This window comes from Eutrigla gurnardus (assembly GCF_963514095.1).
Source record: "Eutrigla gurnardus genome assembly, chromosome: 17".
Lineage (NCBI taxonomy): Eukaryota > Metazoa > Chordata > Actinopteri > Perciformes > Triglidae > Eutrigla > Eutrigla gurnardus.
The window spans coordinates 13820597-13841089 of record NC_139928.1 but is presented as its reverse complement, the minus strand read 5'-3'; the positions used below and the strand labels follow the sequence as shown (position 1 = coordinate 13841089).

Below are 20493 nucleotides of genomic sequence, written 5' to 3'. Positions count from 1 at the left end.
ATGGAAAGTAACCTTTTTAAACAAAAACACCATTACAAACTGTCTTTCCGTGAAATGCAAAGTGCGTGCAGATAAGTGAGAGATTCCTACCTGCACCTGCAGTGACAGCTGGTGCCAGGCGAAGTCATTGCTCTGATTCTGCCGGGTGAAATCATCGCTGTAACTGTGTGAGTGGACGATGCTGGGCTGCACCAGACTGCTCTGAGACCGCAGGGCGGACAAGTCCTCGCTGCGGGAGAAAGCGCTGTTGCCAAACGCCGGTGCATAGTCGTGGTGGCCGTTCTCGGGCTCCGGGGCGAGGAGGAGCGGAGGGGGAGGTGGCTGAGACTGGGCCGGGGAGTTCTGGGCAGCCAGATGGAATAGCGGGTTCTGGAAAGACAGGGGGAAGTGCATGGCCGCGGCCGCCTGCTGCTGCTGTTGAGAGATGGACTCGGTGGGCCCTCCTATGTGGCCCATCTGGCTCAGCCTCAAACCGGAGCCCGCTGAGCCCGCTGGCATATGCCCTCCCATACGAAGAGGACCACAGAGGTTCCCGAAGCTGTGGCCAAGGCCGGCGATGGAAGCCTGAGAGGAGGTGAGCATGTCTCCCACAGAGTTGAGGTTGGAGATGCTGTTCATGCGGGAGTCCTGAAGGTCCATCATGGACACACTTTTATTCACACTATGGACCTGAGAGAAAAAATAAACACATTTATTGTTGCTGGATTCTTTTAACATATAGAAAAACATTGTTCACAATAAGGAAATACACATATATTTTACTCCACTTCCTAATGTACAGTAAATGTGTATATCCTTTAAGTTAATTTAAACACAGTGAGCTATCGTATTATACTGATGCTTTTGGATGGATAAATGCATTAATGTTGTTTTGTTACCAATGTTTTACTGTTTTATTCCATTCAAGCTTATTTTACAAAATAAAAACCTCAACCTCATAAAGTTGTCTCATATCGCTGTGAAAAAGTGCTTTTTAATAAAAGCAGATTTGGAAAATAAGCGACAAAGGAGACCAGGAGTGAGGTCACACAACTTGAATTAGTTTGGAAAATCCAAATTCTATGTAATCAAGACGAAAGCCTTGGGACTTGAAGAATGGCTTTGATAAAAAACGATGATTAAATTACACTGTTATTCTGATCTGAAGTCCAAAAATATTCCACTCTCAAAAGAAATCTTCTTGCTATTGAAATTCATAAGAATGCCGTAAAATCCATTTTTATCACTGATAAATTTAGATTATGCAACTAAAGCCGAGACAAAGAGAGCAATTGAGCCGACGTCGTACCTTGGGATCGGGTTCGGTGATGTCCGAGCTGCTTGTGCAGTACGCGGGGCTCGATCGAGCCAGCGGCGGGCGAGTCACGTAGAACACTTCCTTCGAGGAGCGGAGGTCTCGTTCGGCCTGACGCCTCATGTTCAGGTTGGATGAGAGGGATTCTACAGCCGAGACGCCGGTCGTAGGGGACGGCAGGCGAGAGATGTCTATCGAACTGCAGATACACAACAGAGACAGATGTTACAAATTGCTCTGATGGGTTCATTAACACGGCCTCATAAATATTTTATACTTCATTCTATTTTTGCATCATCTTATTTAATTTCAAACCTGTGGAGAGACATAAGAGGACAGATGCTCCCAATTGTTTTTGCTTATGAACCCTTAAACTGTGTGCAGTTTAATCAAAATATTACGTGGTCAGAAAATGCACTGCAGTTGAAGTTGGTCAATTAAAAGTGAAATAAAATAAGAAATGTGTTAATTTGGTAGCAGAGGATGAACAAGGAAAGAAATACAGATACCTCAATAATAAAAAAAACAATGCATCAAAGGATCATTCCTTCGCATTTCTCATTTGATAATGAAACACGAAGAAACCAAAGAATTCTGCAAATCATTTGCACTGCCAGTCAGGTTTTTTTTTTAAGATTTGATGGTGTTCAAGAAAGTAATTGTTACATAATGAAGAGAAGGAAGGACCTCCATCTTGTCAGTCACTCGTAGCCGGATGCCTCCGTGGTTACAACTACAAGGTAAATGGTAAATAGAGTGGCAGGTGCGTCGTTCCTTATGTTGCCTTGAATTTCCCGACGTTTGATGCTCGCAGCGGATCTACAGAAAGTCTCTCTCATTCAGTCACGTGTTTACTGCTGCAGCTTTTTGTTCCAGCGGACTCTGGCTTGGTATAATAGTAAACACAAAATAGCTACAGGAGAGTCCTCTGATATTAACCACTTTTTTTTTTACTTAAAGTGTTCTTATTTAAGCAGTTAGACTGTAATGAGAGCAGCCGTCTCTTGACAATAGCCGAGCGCCGACAACACAGAGGAAAGAGGTTTGGGTGTGAGAGTCTGGGAACAGATGGTGCTGGCAATTACTGATTGATAAACTACTTAAAAAGCCTGAAGAGGTGCATCAGCATTAGCAGTATGGGCTCTTAGAAATATTCCAGCGTTATGTTATTTTTGGCTGTTTAATGTGCTACTATTAATTACACCCATTTGAAACTGTAATTCCTCTATTTATGTGTAGTAGGTGCATATTTGTAATTATGACCGTACACATTGTCTCGATAAAAGGCACAGCAGGGATAAATCCTCTGTTCAAACGGAAACCCAGCTTGGCTCGGACGTCTTTGATGCAAATCCAATTTCATGTGTAGAAGTGATGAACAACAACAACAAAAAAATAATAATACCTGTTCAAGTCACGCATCATAAGGCTTTGGAAGTCAGAGGACATGAGACGATTGAAAGACGGCCGTGAGAAGAGTCTGTCCTTCGGTCGGTCCGGCTGGTGATTTGTGGGCATGTGGAGCTGCGGGTTCCTCAGGGCGACGCTGATGTCGTTCAGCAGCCGCGGTAGGGGTCCGAGTTTGAGAATAGCATCCTGCAGCACAGAAAGGGTTTCAAACATCAAGAAAATCCAATGCACACATGGGGCAACTAAAACACCTCATGTATGTCATTATCCTGCCAAATAAATGTGCGGTAAATGTTTAATTCGGGGGTAAAGAGTGTGTGGTAGTGTTGGCAAATAGCCTTATTTGAGAAATCTGAGTAAGTATCGAGAGAGATATTACATTATTCAGCGTTTTATAAAGCCCAGTAGAAAATGGTCCATGGCTCGGTACTTGGAAAACTCCAATATATACATTATGATTCACTTATTCATTCATAAAATTCAAATGCCATTAAGAAAACATGGAGGATGTCTTTCACAGAACAGAGAATAGATCAAATAAAAAGCACATAATCTCCATAATCAAATATGTATAACTTTAATTATGTTACGACTACAGTACAATTTCAATAAATTAACAGTGCAAGCAGTGTAGTTAAATATTTAAGTACTAATTCCAGCTCGTTTCCCGACTCCTCTCTCTCCACATTCGTCAGTTCGAGAAAGAAAATCCTGTGGAAACGTTTGATTTAATGTTCCCACCTTGCTAAGCTGGCCCATGACTTCCCACAGTAAGCTGTGGAGCATGGATAGCTCTCTGCCGAGGTCGATGTAGCCCTCGAAGCCTCCAGCGTTTCCGCCGGCCTCCATGTTGGAAATCTCGTAGAGAAACTGCTGCATGGAGCCCCACTCCATCTCCAGGAACTCGTTCATGAAGTACATGTATTCCTCCTTGGGTCCAAATCTGCAGACAATGACGACGGCATCCATGAAGACGGGGATAAAGATGCAAACATACAATACAGATACATTCATTTATTTTCAGCATACACCATTTTCTGAAATGAAGAACTGAAATAATGAATACTAGAACTACTGCTAATACTACACAAGTTCTATTATTTCAGGATTAAGTTACCAACAAACTGTGGATGCCTTTATTATACAGTAAGTTAACATTTAAACCAGTAGAATATAATATTATTCAAAGAACTGTCAGTACAGAGTACAGAGTCGAAGCTGAAAGTCACTGCGAACCTCACTGACATGCATCCGAACGTCGCACAACATCTAAAAAGTCTAAAAATGAACTGAATTAATGAACGTCGCTGTAAGAGGACAGGCGATGATGACGGGGACTCACTTGCTGAAGCTGGCCAGGTTCTGCATCACCTTGGCGATGAGCGTGAGCGTGCGGGACGTGCGCTCGGCGGGGTACTCCTGCATCAGGTTGAACAGGGAGGGAGACATGATGGCTGGGCACATGAAGCGGAGAAACAGGGACGAGCTGATGAGGCTGTCGGCGAGATCCTCTCTTCCACGCTCGGCACATCTGGCTCTCCACGAGGCGAAAACTTCCTTCAGCTCCCGGGGGAATATGCTGAAACAAGACATGATTTATCGCACCGTCGTCAAGGAGAATGGTGAGATCGAGTCCACCATTTTAAAAAATTTGTCTTACGTGATGCTGCTGATTCACTGAAAGTAGCAAATAATCATGTTGAAATTCAGTTATTTCTGTTTGAATATCAGAGTTTGCATAAAGAAAGCTTTCATATTGTTACTATATATATATATATATATATATATATATATATATATATATATACAATACGGGGAAACTAACCAGAGAGAGTTGATGATCTTGCAGAGTAACAGCTCACAACACATTCGAAGGTTGGCTTGATGGTCAGCGAGGACTGATGGCGGGACACGCATGGGATCCACCTCACAGTTCTCCTCAGACTCATATAAGGCTCGAATGAAGTCACCTGTAAGATGCAGATCACTATGTTTCCCAAAATGCATCATTAACGGAGAAAGTTCAGCCATAGACTACTTGTACATATATGCCGTACCTCTCAGCGTTACTGAGAATAAAGATGAATGTAAGTAAGATGATTATGAGTGTGTGTGAAAATGTTTTTCACCAGATGAAATGAACAGTGATGACCAGCTACAGGTTCACCCACAGAAGACTCACCTATAGCTTCCTTGAGGTATCGGTGACCAATCAGTTTGAGGTACTCTTCCACCGCCTTCGTAGCTAGTGTGTTCTCCCGAAAGATCAAGTGCTCGCGGTCCATGAACCGATCCACCTCACACATCGCCATGTCAGACAGGAACTCCTGAGAAGAGATCACATTTTCCAGTCGGTGGAGAAGGAGCCATTATTTGGATTTTAAACTTCTTCCCATGTAAGGGATCGCCAGATTCTACAGATAACAGCGGTGGTTTATGGAAAAAAGCAGGTGAAATCAGGTTCTTGTTTACCTTTGTCTTCCCTGTGCTTTGCAGGATGTGCACGAGGGCGAACGCCACCTCCTCTTTGCTTTTCACGCTCAACAGCGGCTCCAGGACTGCACACAGCGTCCTGTAGTTGTTTGTAATGTACTCGGCGAACTCCTTGTACAGCTCCATAGGGAGGATATTCATTGTCTGGTAGCGAGACTTGACACGAAGCGAGGCGTTGATCACTTTGGTGCTTCCGACGCCGCCACTTTTGGCCAAGACACTGGACTGTATCACCGGGTACCACTGCTCCACGAACTGGCGGCCCGTGATGCTGGAGATGGGGATGCTGACAAGGCCAAGATATGTGCTTTTCTCCTAGATTACCCAGAAAAACAGCATTTATTTGAAAATGTTTTTTTTTTCCCACTCCACACTTTTCTTTGGATCAATAGGGAAGTTACTACCTTGCGTCTCTTCTTGTCAGTTTCCTTGTAGAGGTGCAAACGAAGGCTACGAATGGTAGGCAAATTGTTAAATTCAAAATGCTCGCCCCAGAAAACGGTGTCGGTCCGGGGTTTGCTGGTGGTGCGCGCGTACAGCATGTCATCCAGACACAGCTCGCAATAGTAACGTTTCTTAGCCGGAAGGTCTCGAGCTTCAATGATCCACAACTTGAGGACATTGTCCACCCGTCTGCTGTTGTCCTGGAAACGAAACGAGTTCTGTTACTGCATTAAAGCAGTCCTTATTTACATCCGTCCTTAAAATTACAACCTGGATGGTGTCATTTGGACATTCGCAATAAGAATGGAACTGATCCATTTTATCTACCTTGTTAGGTTTGACGGCACGTTGCAGATTTTCGATCCACTTGTCTCTCTCAGAAGCTGAACGGCAGGCAAAACATTTTGTCCCTGAATTGGTGGTGACCTGCAGACACAAATAAATGATATTAATTATTATGAAAAATGTGTATACGGCTTGCTTAATGTGTTTGATCAGTTAGTTTATGAAGTGTGCTAGTTAAGATGTTCAAATTGCTTGTTTTGTCCATTAACTCAAAGATTATTATTACAAAGTCATAAAACATGGAGAAACAGCAATTCTTACATTTGATGAGCTGGAACCAAAGAATATTTTGATATAATAAGGCTAAAAGATGATTCATCGATTCAAAAATGTTCATTTTCTGATCAAATACTCGTTTTAGCACAACTGCTTTAAATACTATTTTTCAAACATACAATAAATGGTTGGATAAAGAAGGTAATTAGTTTAAAATAGGTCCATTAGAAAGCAGGTACGCCCGGGGAGAATGAAATGGCTGTACAACACACCTCAAAGCAGTACTCTTGTCCTAAAATACTGGAGTGGACAGGTTTGATTATGGCATCTTCATCCAAAACTAGGTCCAAAGCCTCCGCAGCGCTGCTCGGAGAAAGTAGGGATTCATGGGAGTGGGATTCTTTGAAGCTCTGCATCAAGCGTGTCCTGATAAGAGAAAGAATTCAGAGTTCAGATATGATTATATATTATATGATACATTCACTGCAGCTCAGAAACCTATGCAACTTTGGTATGATTTTGGAGCTTGGATCCTTTTATAATGGGTTCATGAAAATGCTTTGACGACCAGGTTTTCAGTTCTGGTGTGTTGACTCAAATCACGTGACAATTAATTTCAAAAACACAAAAACAATGTTGGTATTGCCTATACAGTGTAAATGGGGATGTGTGTGTAAGCTGTTCAGTGAGGCTAGTGTGCAGAAACACTGTAATGCAGTTATAAAAAGACACAGTGGATACGACCTGATCATTGGGTAACCTTTAGAAGTGGGCAGCTCTATCAGGAAAAAAAGAAAGGTGGTGGTGGAAGCAAAAAAACATGAGCCAAAGCAAGGTCAGCGGGGCCAATTGAAAAAAAGAAAATGTAGTGAGGAAAACACTTGTGGTATTGTCGGATGTGAAGCTTGAGCCAGCAGGTGACTCTCGTACAACCATCAGTGAGATGGTGAACAATCGTATTTCCCCAAACCGTTGAATTACATTAGCGATATTAACACTGGAGGGAAACTGAAGGGAAAAAAAGCAGCGGCTTTGAAGAAACACCTGATAATTACGCAGCAAACGAGCACTAATTTAAGGCCAGATTTAATGTTGGTCAGAGGTGCCGTGAATCGTCTAGTTGGAGGAGCTTCGCGGCAACGCAGTATATGAGAAAGGCTTTTCTTGAACCGACTTGGCGGCGGAGGTAGAGCAGCTGCGTTGGAAAGCTCGGGTGTGAAGTTGGACGCCGAGGGTTTTATATCAAAGTCAACTTAACACGATGGGTGAATTAAGCGGAGTGTGGGCAGGACTCAAACCGGGCTGTGAAGGCAGCTGTCCGAGGCAGCGGTGGGAGCTGGTGAACGGCCAGACTGAGAGGGGGGGAAAGTCCTTTCTATCCCAAACGCCACTGGAACAACACATTTACCATCTCTGATAAATGGCCGTCCACACCTGGCCTGAAAATGTCTATTATGCATGTCCTGTGGCGGGAGGAAAGTGTACTGTCAGCATTACGTTTTCTCTTTCTGCCTCTCCTGCTCTACATCCTTCTATTTCCCACATGTGCATCGTGACTGGTTTGTTTGAACTGCATAACAATTTTGGGTCACAATGACAAGGCGAAGCCTCTGGGATGTGACCTCGAGTCAGGATACAAAAACAAGGAAAAGCTGTCATGTGAACCTCTAGAGCTATAAGTTACTGTGTGCTGATGCTTGGAAGATTCACACCCATAAATATGGGCATAATTTAGTTCTAACAATATTTCCTGGATGTCCAACAGAAGATCTTTCACCAAATGACAGTTTTATTTAATGTTCCCTTTTGTGCACGGATGAAAACATCTGCATTTAATTAAAAAAAGACAAAGATTCAGCCACATTCAGATAAAAATGTCAGGTAAAAATGTTTAAGCATGGTCTGGCTGTGTGTATGACGTGTGTTTATTAGATTAGAAAAATAATAATAATAATTGTCCCTGCAATCAGCTGTGAGTCCCACGGGTGGCACCGGCCTGTGCCAATAAAGAATAATTAATATATGAAGTCATCCACTGCAGGCATCATACACAGCAAGTTTTTTTCTCTCAAACATATGATTTATTTTGTAATATCGTCGTTTTGTCCATGAAATGAAAACTACATTTTCCAATATCTTGTGTTAATTATTTATCCATCACTTGTTGCATGCTAAATATGTGTCCTTCTCTTTTATTTTTTTATTATTCTCTGCTTGAGCCTGGGGGTGCTTCCATAAATGTATGCATTCAAATGTGCTTTAGGGTGCGACCTTAACTATCGATCATATCAATCCACACTTGGCTGTTAGCTCGTGGGTAGCTAGCAGAGCAATGTCACTGTGCCACTGTCGCTGTATCGCTTGTTAGGACCTTAAAATGGTATTGATTCTGAAAATCGTGAGCGTATTCTAGTCCTGCTCAATGTGTTAAGTGTCCTGAGATGGCCTCTGTTGTGATATGACACTATAAATAAAATTAATTTGAATTGAAATTGTCATAGCAGGAGGTTTGGAAAAATGACTTAATGAGTAAAAGTGAGTCAAGGCGACACGCGGGTGGCAATTACTCAGCAATGTCTAACTCTGGTTAGCCAGCATTAGTCACCGTAAGGTCCTGGTCATACCAGACAAACAAGGCTTTAACAGCAAAACAGGTTCATTAAAAGGAGCATGGTTGTGTTTTTATTGCTTTAGAATTCAGATTTGTATTTAAAAAAAAGAAGGAATGTGATATTACTTCGAAAGTGACTTTGTCTCCCTTTGGATTGTTGAAGTTATTTCAGTTTGAGTGCTAAATGCGAGGTTAAAACTCATGATGCAAACATCATTTTCCTAAACGGTAACCCCAGCAACAACTGACACATTTTCTTTGGTATAGTGCACTCTAATTAATTACACACACTATTATACGCCATCATTAAAGTTTGCCCCTCATTAAAGCAGTGAGCGATGTTCTAGCTGGCTTCGGCAGCACATGTGAGAGAGGTTTCCATGCAGAAGCAATTCATCTAGGTGGTTAAAGCTAAAGTAAAACCCAAGAAACACAGCGCGGCAAACCAAGCAAGCACAGATTTGATATGGTTGAGTAGCAGTCAAAGATTTTCTCTCTGGTCCGAGGGAATAAAAAAGGCTTATTTAAGTTACATGTGCTGTGTTTGACATCGATGTGATGGATGTTTTCTTCTGAGGCTCGACACCATCAACTATCAAAGAAAGGCAAAGAATGGCAAAATGTATTCTCCTTGACTTTGTGTGTTTTCTCTCTGGGTGCTCCAACTTCCTCCCAAAGTCCAAGACTACGATCGCGAGGAACACAGCATCCATGCTGCATTTATGTGTCATTATGTCTCGATCACATAATTATTGCATGAAATTGACAAACAAACTGTAACAGTCACGCCTCATGTCTATTACTCATAGATGATATCAGGAATCTATCTCTTTAACATCTCATGACGAGACGTTTCGGGAGCTCTGGGATGATAATTATTTTTGTATGAACAAGGAAACATTGTTTGGTTACCTGACAACACATGATTAATGACAGCCTTTAACATGTATATCAGATGACATATTTTAGAATATATTTGTTTTATTTGTTAAGAACGGGAAAACCTGTCCTGAATCAGAAAATGGTTGGTATCACCTTGGATTACACAATCCTTCATAAAGTAAAGGTTACTCACCTCTCCTGGTCAGCGCTTCGAAACCGGGGTAAAATCATTTGTCTGAAGCTGCTGGTCCGGTCCAGTTTGGGTTGACTCTTCGCCCTCTTGATGGAGCCCTTCAGCCGCCGATTGAGAAAACTCTGAAGTTTCAACAAGGAAAAACAGACAATAATAAAGTGTAAAAACACAGCCCAACAGTATATTGGAATATATTGCTTAATACAATAAAAACAATATCCATCATTTAATAGAAGGCTGAGTTAGAAATGTGAAAATCATCTGTGAAAGTGGGAAATCTTCGTCCAGCATCACATTGGCTTTGCTTCCCCGGTGAGGATTTACTCACCGGCTGTCTGAAGGGCTGTGGGGTGGCATTAGGAGGGGTCTCCATGCTTGACTGTCTGACAGAGGCAAAACTTGCCCTGCGAGATTGGTCTATTAGGAATGAAAAAAAGAGATCAATAAATGAGAATATTAGGACATTTAGGTATAATTAATATAAACAGTTTTTTGTCTTTTTTTCCAGACAGTATTACAATACATTATGCATTATGAGAGATGATTTTTGGAGATAAAATGCTGGTATATTACGATTTTGATCAACTGTGCAAACACTGTTTGAGTCAGACTAATGGCTGCTAAGTTAAGGTCATTAAAATGTATCATGTCGCTGTAGGACTGACGCTGAGTACATTTTTACTGAGTCCATCCGTGCGTGTAACATTCAAATTAGCAAGCAATTACATAATATGTTCAACAATTATGACAATTTAATGTCATGCGGTTCACGCTTACTTTGGCAGCCAATAACAGCAAAAGCGGTAGGGAATCAGAAAATTAATATAGAACTTTTTGAGCTCGCCCAAATACATTTTCTACCATATTTGGTGAAGAAAGGATAAAGAATGTAAGAAAAAACTATTTTTTTCCTGCACTTTGAATAACAGTTAGTGTGTGTTGGCTTACAATGCGCTCTGACAACATCACAGAAAAGTTTGGATGTAATAACAAAATGACACAAAATGTTCCTTGAAATGGGTCACAAGAGACATAAAACACATTAGAACAATATTACACATAATCACAAATAAGCTATCAGCACACCAACAAAGCCGCAAAGGAGGTGTAAGTGAAGCTCACCAACAAGGACAGACAGCTACATCCTCCAGAGAACACAAAGAACAACACTGTGACAGTCGTGGGAGCTAATCATCGGCCCTCCATTGGAAAACTTTTCTGCATCCGAGGCCAGGGGAAAAACGATGCACAATCTGTGCTGAGAACTATATTGGACCCTATATAGTGGGAAGAAGTAACGATGAGTCATTTTGGACTTTGTGGTCTCCGTGTGACTTCGGGCTTGTGCAAACCGGAACATGATGATGGATCTATAAAAGTACAGACAGCTGTCTGGGGAATCAGATCTGATGCCGTTTCTACATAGCTGCGAGCCGGCGAAAAGCAGATAAGGCCACCGCAGAGGAGCAGGAGGATCCTTGAGACACCAAAATCCTCTCCATATGAACAGAAATGCAATGAAGGGTTTTACATTTCCATAGTTGGACCTTTCAGATGAGATTAAAAGATAGATTCGAGTAAAACAAATACATAAATCGCTGAAGACAAAGCTATGTCAACAAAGCTAAGTATCTGCTCAGGTAGATATTACCCCACCATACTATGTTTGCTATATTAATGCTCTGAATCTCCTATATTGCACCTTTAAGGGTTCATACTGACAGGAATACATGGGGGAATTAAGCATATTATAAAGAGAAAACCTCACCCTTCCTTGAAGCCGATAATGAGAATTTTTTTTTTAGCCCTCGCTGTACAATAAAACCACATCATATTTTATAGTCGTATATTTTTCGGATTGTATGCATTTTCTAAGCTGGTTGTGTAATCAAAACAGCTCATCATACATTAGATCCTTTCAAAGTGTGGCATAATGTGTCACAGATTCATCCATAGGTTGGTCTTTTAAAGCTCTCTCTCTATATATATATATATATATATATATATATATATATATATATACCGGTATATATATAATAGATAAATAATTCCCCGTCACCCAAAGGAACAGTTTTTCCTCTTTGCAACAGAGAAACAAGAAACTGTCATCCTATGATTTCCTCGCTCCCAGAGCCTCTAAATAGGCGACTCTCCAGGTTCTATTCTGAATCCAAGCTAATTGTTTGGTATCCATGGAAACAACTCCAAGGGCTTCTACTTGAACTGTGGAAGATATTGGCACAAAACTGCACAATAAAGATGATAAAAAGACAGTGGCATGCTGCACAACCCTGTGTTTGTGGTAACAGGGAGGCGAGTGAGCCGATCGGACTCAACTGAAGGAAATATTTCATATTCGTGTCTCGTGAGGGGTTGAATGAACCTGCACAGAATGACCCATGCAGAGGAATATTGAGCATATTTCCGCATATTTTGTTTTTATCATCACTGCCACCAAAACAGCCACCTGCCACATGTGGTGCTTTAAGTAAACGTGACATATTACAACACATGGATGCGTTCATGCGGGCTATTCTGAATATAAATTGCTGTCAGGACGGAGTGTGTGGGTGGCAACAGCCTCTAGCTAACTGTGATACAGAGGGAGCGAAAGACAGAAAGAGGAAGACTGTGAGTGGGTGTTGGAGAAACATACTCAACCTTTAGTATATATCTCTCTATTAATACATATTTGCAAATGTTTTTTTTTTTAAATAAATTGAATAAAATCCAAACCTTTTTCAAAGGATTTATTTCTTGCCATCCCTCTAGCTAAGTGACCACTAGCAAGTTTTTTATGGCCATGAATCTCACAGCAGCTTAACAAACCCTATTCTCAACCCATGACAAACATTCATTACTGAAAGTACAATTAGGAATCTTCATCCTAGTCAACTGGACTTGCTTTGGGGTTTGTTTGTTTGTTTCCGGTCTAAGGGACTAGTGGGGAGTTTGGGTATTTCACCTCCTGTTAACACAGTGAGAGGTATGTGAACTACTATCAGCCAGGAGATGACCAAAATGATTGCAATTCATCTCGATTAGGGGGATATGAATATCTCATCCAAATTTCTTGGCAATCCATCCAATTTAGTAACAAAACCATGTCAACCTTGTGGTGGCGCAAGAGGAAACGTCAGAGGATCGCAAAAGTCTGTAGGAATCATTGTCACAAAGAAAGAATTTGCATTTTGTTCACGAGCCCCACACAGTTTCATTTGTCAGGAAAGTTATTTTAAAGTTTGACTGTGTCCCCTCAAGTGCTGCTTGCGTCATCTGGAGAATATAACTGGAAACATTAAAAAAAAAAAAAGCTCAGCTCGCAGACACACCGCTGGGACAGCATATACTGTAGACATCAGGGTTGGAAGTCATTTATATACAAGTGTGACTCTTCTAACTGTATCTGAATAAAAATGCTCGTATTATGTATTCAAACATGTAAAATCAAGTCAATACCTCACCTTTTGGTTGGAACAATGCATGACTAATAAGCGACATACATGATGCCGACATGGATGCTTTTACTGACGCAACTCTCCCAAAACACGTTGAGAAATAAATGAGCGTTACTTGTATTTTCACTCGTTAAGAGAATCTGCCACTAAAAAAGGCGGTTTGCCCTCCGACAGGTGTTTGGTTTGTTTACACTGTTCTGTATGCGTGAAGCATCTTCATGATTTACAATCTCAATAAAAAATGTACGCTTAATTTTATTGAGACTGGACACTGTCGACGATGCCACAGTCCACTTTGCCTTGGAGTGTCAGTGTGTCCAATTACAGATCGCACACACAAGATCTCGTTATGTCTGGTCTGGAGCGTCCGACAACGAGGAGCCTCTGGTGACTCACAGACGGGCCTGCTGGGGCAGATGTCGCATCCATGTCATATGGAAGTCTCCTTAATTGAGTCCAACTAAGAAATGCTTGCGTTTGTGTCAATAACGAAATGGTAATTATGCCTCGGAATTTGCTACTTTTCTGACAACTGTCAAAGTATCCCGATTAAATCTTACTTTCATGCTGCTGTGATCATGCACTCCATTTACCCTACTGCATGTTTATTACATTTGGCATAATAATTGACATCCGTGTATCACAGACGTTAGGCCCCAAACTCAGTGCTGTTTATATTCAACATATATTTAATTTCAATTGTCTATACAAGCATTTTATGATTATTAAGGAATTTTAGATTTGATTGATTACTGCTTTAAAAAATGAAAGATTAGAAGCTTATCACATGCATCTATCTAGCAGTGGTGAGGTTGCAGATAGCCATCAACTGAAACGTCTCCCACGTGCCGAGTATGGAGGAGAACCGCGATAGCCGAAGACAAAACGTGAAAATGGAAATGGCCCTATCGAGAGCAAGTTTTTGATTTGTCCCTTCTGGGCCACTGTAGAAGCAGCTGGCTCTTTGAAGTTAACACAAATTCTCATTTACTGGTAATTATGTACTCAAAAACATAATTATGACTATTATATTATTAATACAATAGATGCCCCAAAAAACCTACACACTGTGCCTTTCAAGAGTTGCATCAAATTGATCCACTTTTCTTGAATTAGTAAATAACATGGAGATTTACTCTATTACACTATCAATTGATAACAATCTTAAGTTCTTCCAAGGAACAAAATAATGATAAAAAGAAAAAAAATCAGTGACATGTTGTACTCCTTGCTCACAAAGCACCAAGCTTATTAATTGATATCCTATGCGACCATTGCATTCTGGATTTGAATCAAATAATATTCAAGCTAAAACAGGGTGTTAAGTCACACTTTAAAACCAGCAAAAAACTTGGATAGATAAGAGGAGGTGAGAAAATATTTTTTATATTTTTAATTTGGGTGACTTGACTCTTTCAGCCAACGCACAACTCTAGAAGAGATTGTTCACCTAGTCGAAGGAAAGTTTTCATTTTTACACCGTCAGCTGCTGTTGACGAAACACAGACAGCGCAAATGTGTGCAAAATGTTAAGACCAATCATTAACAGCAAAGAATCAGCCTGCATGACTGACAGATTGCCGTATCAACCATGTGGCTCTTTGACAACCCGGCAGCATCGCCCCGGGAGAGTGAGGGTGAGTTACAAAAACGCATTTTAGATACCGAGAGACTTACTTGACGGACTAAACTCTTGCGTTCTCATTATAAAAGATGTTTAAATAGGCTTGTTAGGGGTTTATGCTGCGAAAAGTTGAGCAGAAAACGGGGGACGATGTGACACTATGTTTAGAAACAGCACTGTAATCGAGTAAACGTGAAATGCAGAAGACGTAGAGCCGCTGGGATTTGGAAGCAGCGGTGGGTGGAGAGGTTGAGGAGGTATTGGGCAGAGTGGGCGTGAGGGAGCCACGGGAAAGAACCTGAGACCGAGCTGGATATTTTCGGAGGAACAGAAAGAAAAAGTGACTTACATCCTGCAGTGTAACTACAGTTTCTCACGGCTGAAAAAAAAGAAGACGTAAATACCGCTCAAGTGCGGGAAGGCGTACCGACGGTAACCTGAATCAACGTGGGGAAGTTGCTCTCCATCACGTGTTTTCCAGCATTCCTGTCTCCCTCCTGCCTGTCCCTCTGCCTCTGTGTGTGTGTGTGTGTGTGAGCCAGCCAAAGGGAGTGTGGCCTAGTTACCATAGGAACATGTTTGCAGCTTGTGCACAGCTCTCCATCAAACTAACCTTCATTTTTACTACTGTATTTAGAGGCACCATCGCAGTGCTTGTAAATGAGCGGAGCCAAATTAAACAGCTGAAAATTGTGAAAATGAAACCGGAGATCAGGCAACGAAGTGAAGCTCTCAACGCCGACTGTACTGAGATACAAAATTAAATCTAAAAGGTGATTCTCAACTAACAATCGCTCGACAATATGAACTGCCTTCTCGCCCCCCACCCTCCCACCCTCCCAACGCTTCAAAAACATTACTGAGGTCTAAATGTTTGAAATGAAACAACAGCTGTGCTAAATAACAGAAAATTATTTCTCTTCCTGTCCCTGGAGGGAGCAGAAATGGCTGCTTTCAACTGGAGAAGTAAAGAGAGCATAGAGAGGAGGAAGAGGAGGAGGAGGAGGAGTGTATCAAAGCTGGAGTAAAAAAGGCAAATGGCGCTATCAAACCTAGAGAATGTCAAAATAAAACCCGGAGTGTGACAAAGAGGGGCTCAGAGGGTGAGTGATGCTCTGGTGGAGGACTGAGTGGTAAAAAAATACATATTTGTACTTTGGTTAAAGCTTGATAGAGCCGAAAAGGACTGGAAAGCCACGGCAGAGGAACGGCAGCTGAGGCCCGAGTGTCTGATAAACCTTCCATTAACCTCTGACAACAGTGGAGTCGGTGGATGTCAGAGGACACCGCGGGGCTGAAGGGCAACATATAAAAACATATACAACAGAGATAAATCTCACTGGACCATGACAGACAGGAGGAGAGGCTGTTAAAGTTAGGCACAGTTGACAGTACTGAGAAGTAGACCTCTGGACTGACTCACTTGGGGTTAAAACTCCAGGTCCGCCACAGCAAACCTCCGCTTGACCACCCAACCCAAACTGACTCTGATGCGGCAGCCACGTCTTTGAAGATGTGTCCATGCAGCTATATCGCACAGACACAAGTGGTTCTTCTTTAGTTTTGAAGGTTCACACAACTTTACTTACAACAACAATGCCAAGAAAAATCCATGTTATTGTGCATGGAAATTAAAAAAAATAATAATAATGGAAAGTAACATTAATATAGACAAATATGAAAAAAAAGATGAAAATAAAAATTGGTTGGTTAAAAATCAATTCTGGTTTGGAATAGGGAATCGGTGTGGTAACTAGGGAAGAATATTATAAATAATAAATAAAATAGAAAATCATGCAGCAGGTGGAATATTTGGGGATTTGGGAAAAACCTTAAAAATGGTACAGTCAGTTGTTGAATGACCTGATTTTTCACAAAGACCAACAGGGATTAAGCTTTCATAATAAATACAAAAAATGTTTAACTGTGTGAATAAAAAACCATGTGACCACACTCACAAAAATGTCTACTCCTCAGATTTTTACCCCCAAAGTGTGGTGCTGGTTAACTGTCCACAGTAAATATATACTTGTGTTTATTATAAGCAACACTCAACTTATGGAAGCTGCCCTTTCTAATGGTGTAGACTAAATGTCATGGTGCTGCTTCACCACAAGCTGTTACTATGATTAATTGATAAGCATTCCTACTAACACACCGGTGGGGAACTCTTCTTGTGCTACGATTGGAATTTCAAAAACAGTCATAAAACTGCCAATACATATTTTTGAGGAGGTGAATATGAGGAGAGGTTTGAACAGAGGTTCAGGATGGAGAACAATAACCAGAAGGCTACAAATATTTTTTGTGTTTCTGCTATTGGGTTGCTCAAAAAAAAATGAGGATGGCAAAAGAAATTGACCTGAGGCACACAAAAAAACACCAACAACATTTGAGAAGATTGCAGGACAGGAGCTCACTGACTGGAGTACGTACTTCTTTTTAGAGAACATTCTGACAAACAGACTGACAAAGCCTTTCTGTCCTTGGCAGCGAGAGAAAGCCCCCTCCATGCGTTGCATTGAAGACGGCTGAAGAGCAGCAGAATTATGACGGAAACTCGGTGTCGGAGTAGATTCGCTCTTTGCCGGCTGACAACTGTGGCAGGGAGGCAAGGAGTCCAAATTCTCAACAGTTCACGAGGAACAGAGAAAGATTAATAGGCGTCCGTGACTCTCGCCTATCCATTTCAGCTAAACTAGGTAAATAATCCCATAGAGACGTTCATACCTTATAGGCATTTCATATGGAGGAGGACAAGGAAATCCTGCGAGGGGCAGTGAGTCATTGAGCCGGACGTATCTCGTTCTATCAAGATTGCAGCCTCAGACATTTCATTAACTGAAGCTCCTCTCTCTCCCTCGTTCTACACTGCATTATGTTGTTTTAGCTGTACATGTTAGAGCCCACAGTGCAATATAACTGTAATCACAGTGGCCTCCAAGCATACCTGTCTTACAATACAGTGTCCAAACATCAAATACATCGATTTTTTTGCCAGCTGCGATGGAGGAAACGGTCACAACTTTTAAAAAAAATCACACAACTTATCTTCATATCTGCAACACACACAAAGCCCAGTGCAACGCAGTGAAAGTGGGACATTTTTGGGGGGCAAATGTTAAAGTCAGAGTAATGTCATTTGTGGAAGGTAAAATATACTTGCAAAATCCTATTTGGTCAGTTTTGTTCTGCCTTCAGTTGTTAAAACCACAGATATGACAACGTTTATATTTTTGGGAATTTCTGCCGAACGAGCGGCCATGTTGGATTTACATCGTTCTTGGTCGATACCATATATATATTTTTTATTTGCCACTAGACATGTATGATGTCTTCTCGGCCCGTTATAACAAGACACAAAGAAAGAAATGTTCAAAAGAAAAAGTGTGCTCATGTTAGATGACTTTTTGTCTGAGTAACAATGTCTTTGAACGGTCTGTATGAGATGGAGGGAAGACAGAGAGACCGAGGTGGTCCAGAATGTCCTTGGTTTTAACCTTGTAAATCACATTTTTACATCCAGGAGCGATAATGGCCTCCTTTTTGTTTTTCTTTGGTCCTGTGAGTTCTCAGTCTTTCACTGTCTCCACCGCTGCATCTGTTGAACTTAGCCTAGCCTCACCAACCTTGTGAGTACTGCAACATGGAGCAAATGTTTATATTTGTCACGTTTGTGATACAATTGTTGTCTGGAGTGGAAATCAATTTTGTTGACTCTTTCATTTCCACTTTAAAGCAAAATGAAAGAATGAGCCGTTACTTTGCATTTCCCAGCTGTCAGGACCTCCAGACTGTGTAGGCGTTCCATGTGCAACGCCCAGAGATAGCCAATTAGCAAACTACAAGATCAGTGAAATCAGTGCAAAATGGCAAGAATGTCTGGTGACTCCAAAGAGGTCGTGACTGTACACGGACTTCACCTTTGGAGGGCTGGTTGCAGGAAACTCATTTAAAATTCTCTCTAAAATAAATTACATGAATAAATAATATTCTACTCAGCGTGGTGCACAAAGAGTCACATGCTGCATTTTTTGCCAAGATATTAGAGGTAATGTGATATTCATTATTATGTGTACAAAAGGCATCTTGGGGCAGTGACACTTAACGAGAGCAGCTTTGTGCCAATTAGCAGACATTTTGCAACAAATGAAAGCAACTTTTAATTCCAAATTCATGGGACTCATGAGGCTTCATATGCCAGAAAACTGCTTACATGACATTACTTCTCTGAAATATAAATTTTGTTATACAAAATGCATGTCGTGCACTAGGCTAATTATGCATGTAATTCTTAAAGCCTCGTATCCTGCAGAGAACACGGTGCAGAATCAGAACTTTATATCCATCAGGGCAATGCTAGGCAAGCAAATCACAACAGTGGCCCATTTTGCATTTGGGCCAAATTCCCTAAACAGCCTACGCCTTTTTCGGAGCCCGTCTCGAAATGGTTCCTTAAAATATGCAGGAAAACACATAATTGACATGTTTAACAGTGTTTAGGCAAATCAAATTGTTCTACCCGTTTACTGATGTCCCACTTTCACTGACATTATCACTGTGTCATCAGAGGTCAACTGGTCTGCATCACCTTAAAAATCAGGCTGAGCGAGCCCCTGATCCCAGACACCTGAACAACGCTGAGTAACAGCTGGTGCAGACCATGCTGCCTGTGTTGCAGAATCACCTTCAGGCTGTGAGGGCGGACCACCGGCTCCCAACTCCTGAAGCCTCTCCAGGCCGGCCGTCGCCAACACCTCACAGCGAGGTACGTGGGGAGTTTCAACACTTACCCAACAGCACAGGACTTCCTGGTGACGAAATCTTGACGGCTTAGTTACATCTGTGGCAGCAGCCAGGCTCCGGCGGGTTCTCCAGGGCACCTGGGAAGGGGGCTGAGGTTCCAGGTTTAACTTGCTCTCTGGGACAAAGGTAGAATCAGTTTGTGCAGACCTGAGCGACTGTTTCCAAATGAAAGGCCAGCTTTGTCCTCTTTAACATGACGACCATTAGGGCCAATGTGATGTGTGGGCAGCTCCTCCTGCTCTCACCTACGCTGCTGTGTGTCCATACATGCCTGTGCCAAGTTTTGAAGGCTCTCGAGGAACGCGTTGAAAGGTGGCTGTCACAGGGGGGGCCCCGTCACCTTTTTTTTTTTTTTTAATACCTCCAGCTCAGTCCATCACTGAAGCCAAAGCTCGCCTGTCAGCAGCGACTCCGTCGTGCAGCTCCGCGGCTCCCCTCTGCTTCTCCTCCCTCTCTCCTCGTCCTCCAACTCTACCACAATCCAGGAACGGAGATGTGATCCCAATGCAGCTTCCTCGGTAATAAAGACAATCTCTTCTGCGGACGCTTTTTGTCATCTTAATCGGGCTTTTTTTTTTTCGGGGGGTTGTTTTCTCCTTTGGGCACGTGTGACTTCAAACAAACCTGCGTCGCTGTGCGGTGCGGTGCGGGGGTGGATGATAGGAAGTCCTTTCGCTTTAACGATCCGCGGGAGCCGGTTAGTTCATCATCTATCAC

At 41.9% G+C, this 20493-nt stretch overlaps 1 protein-coding gene across 4 annotated transcripts in view; it reads right to left on the bottom strand.

Annotated features, from left to right (window-relative positions):
• Positions 1 to 20493, bottom strand: part of LOC311027509 (ras/Rap GTPase-activating protein SynGAP-like) — a 28843-nt gene extending 8350 nt beyond the window's left edge. For 2 of the 4 annotated variants that reach the window (XM_084031532.1, XM_084031533.1), the window contains exons 1-15: positions 17407 to 17554; positions 16394 to 16497; positions 10217 to 10305; positions 9889 to 10010; positions 6475 to 6628; positions 5969 to 6067; positions 5602 to 5841; positions 5177 to 5512; positions 4887 to 5031; positions 4530 to 4674; positions 4047 to 4283; positions 3446 to 3647; positions 2700 to 2890; positions 1289 to 1493; positions 91 to 669 (exon numbers count right to left, since the gene is read on the bottom strand). In XM_084031532.1, the coding sequence (XP_083887658.1) occupies positions 91 to 669; positions 1289 to 1493; positions 2700 to 2890; positions 3446 to 3647; positions 4047 to 4283; positions 4530 to 4674; positions 4887 to 5031; positions 5177 to 5512; positions 5602 to 5841; positions 5969 to 6067; positions 6475 to 6628; positions 9889 to 10010; positions 10217 to 10305; positions 16394 to 16497; positions 17407 to 17492 (2934 nt within the window). In that variant the 5' untranslated portion in view covers positions 17493 to 17554. Of the gene's footprint in view, positions 1 to 90; positions 670 to 1288; positions 1494 to 2699; positions 2891 to 3445; positions 3648 to 4046; positions 4284 to 4529; positions 4675 to 4886; positions 5032 to 5176; positions 5513 to 5601; positions 5842 to 5968; positions 6068 to 6474; positions 6629 to 9888; positions 10011 to 10216; positions 10306 to 16393; positions 16498 to 17406; positions 17555 to 19763 lie in introns of those variants that run through there. The other 2 variants (XM_084031534.1, XM_084031535.1) reach the window with 2 other exon arrangements.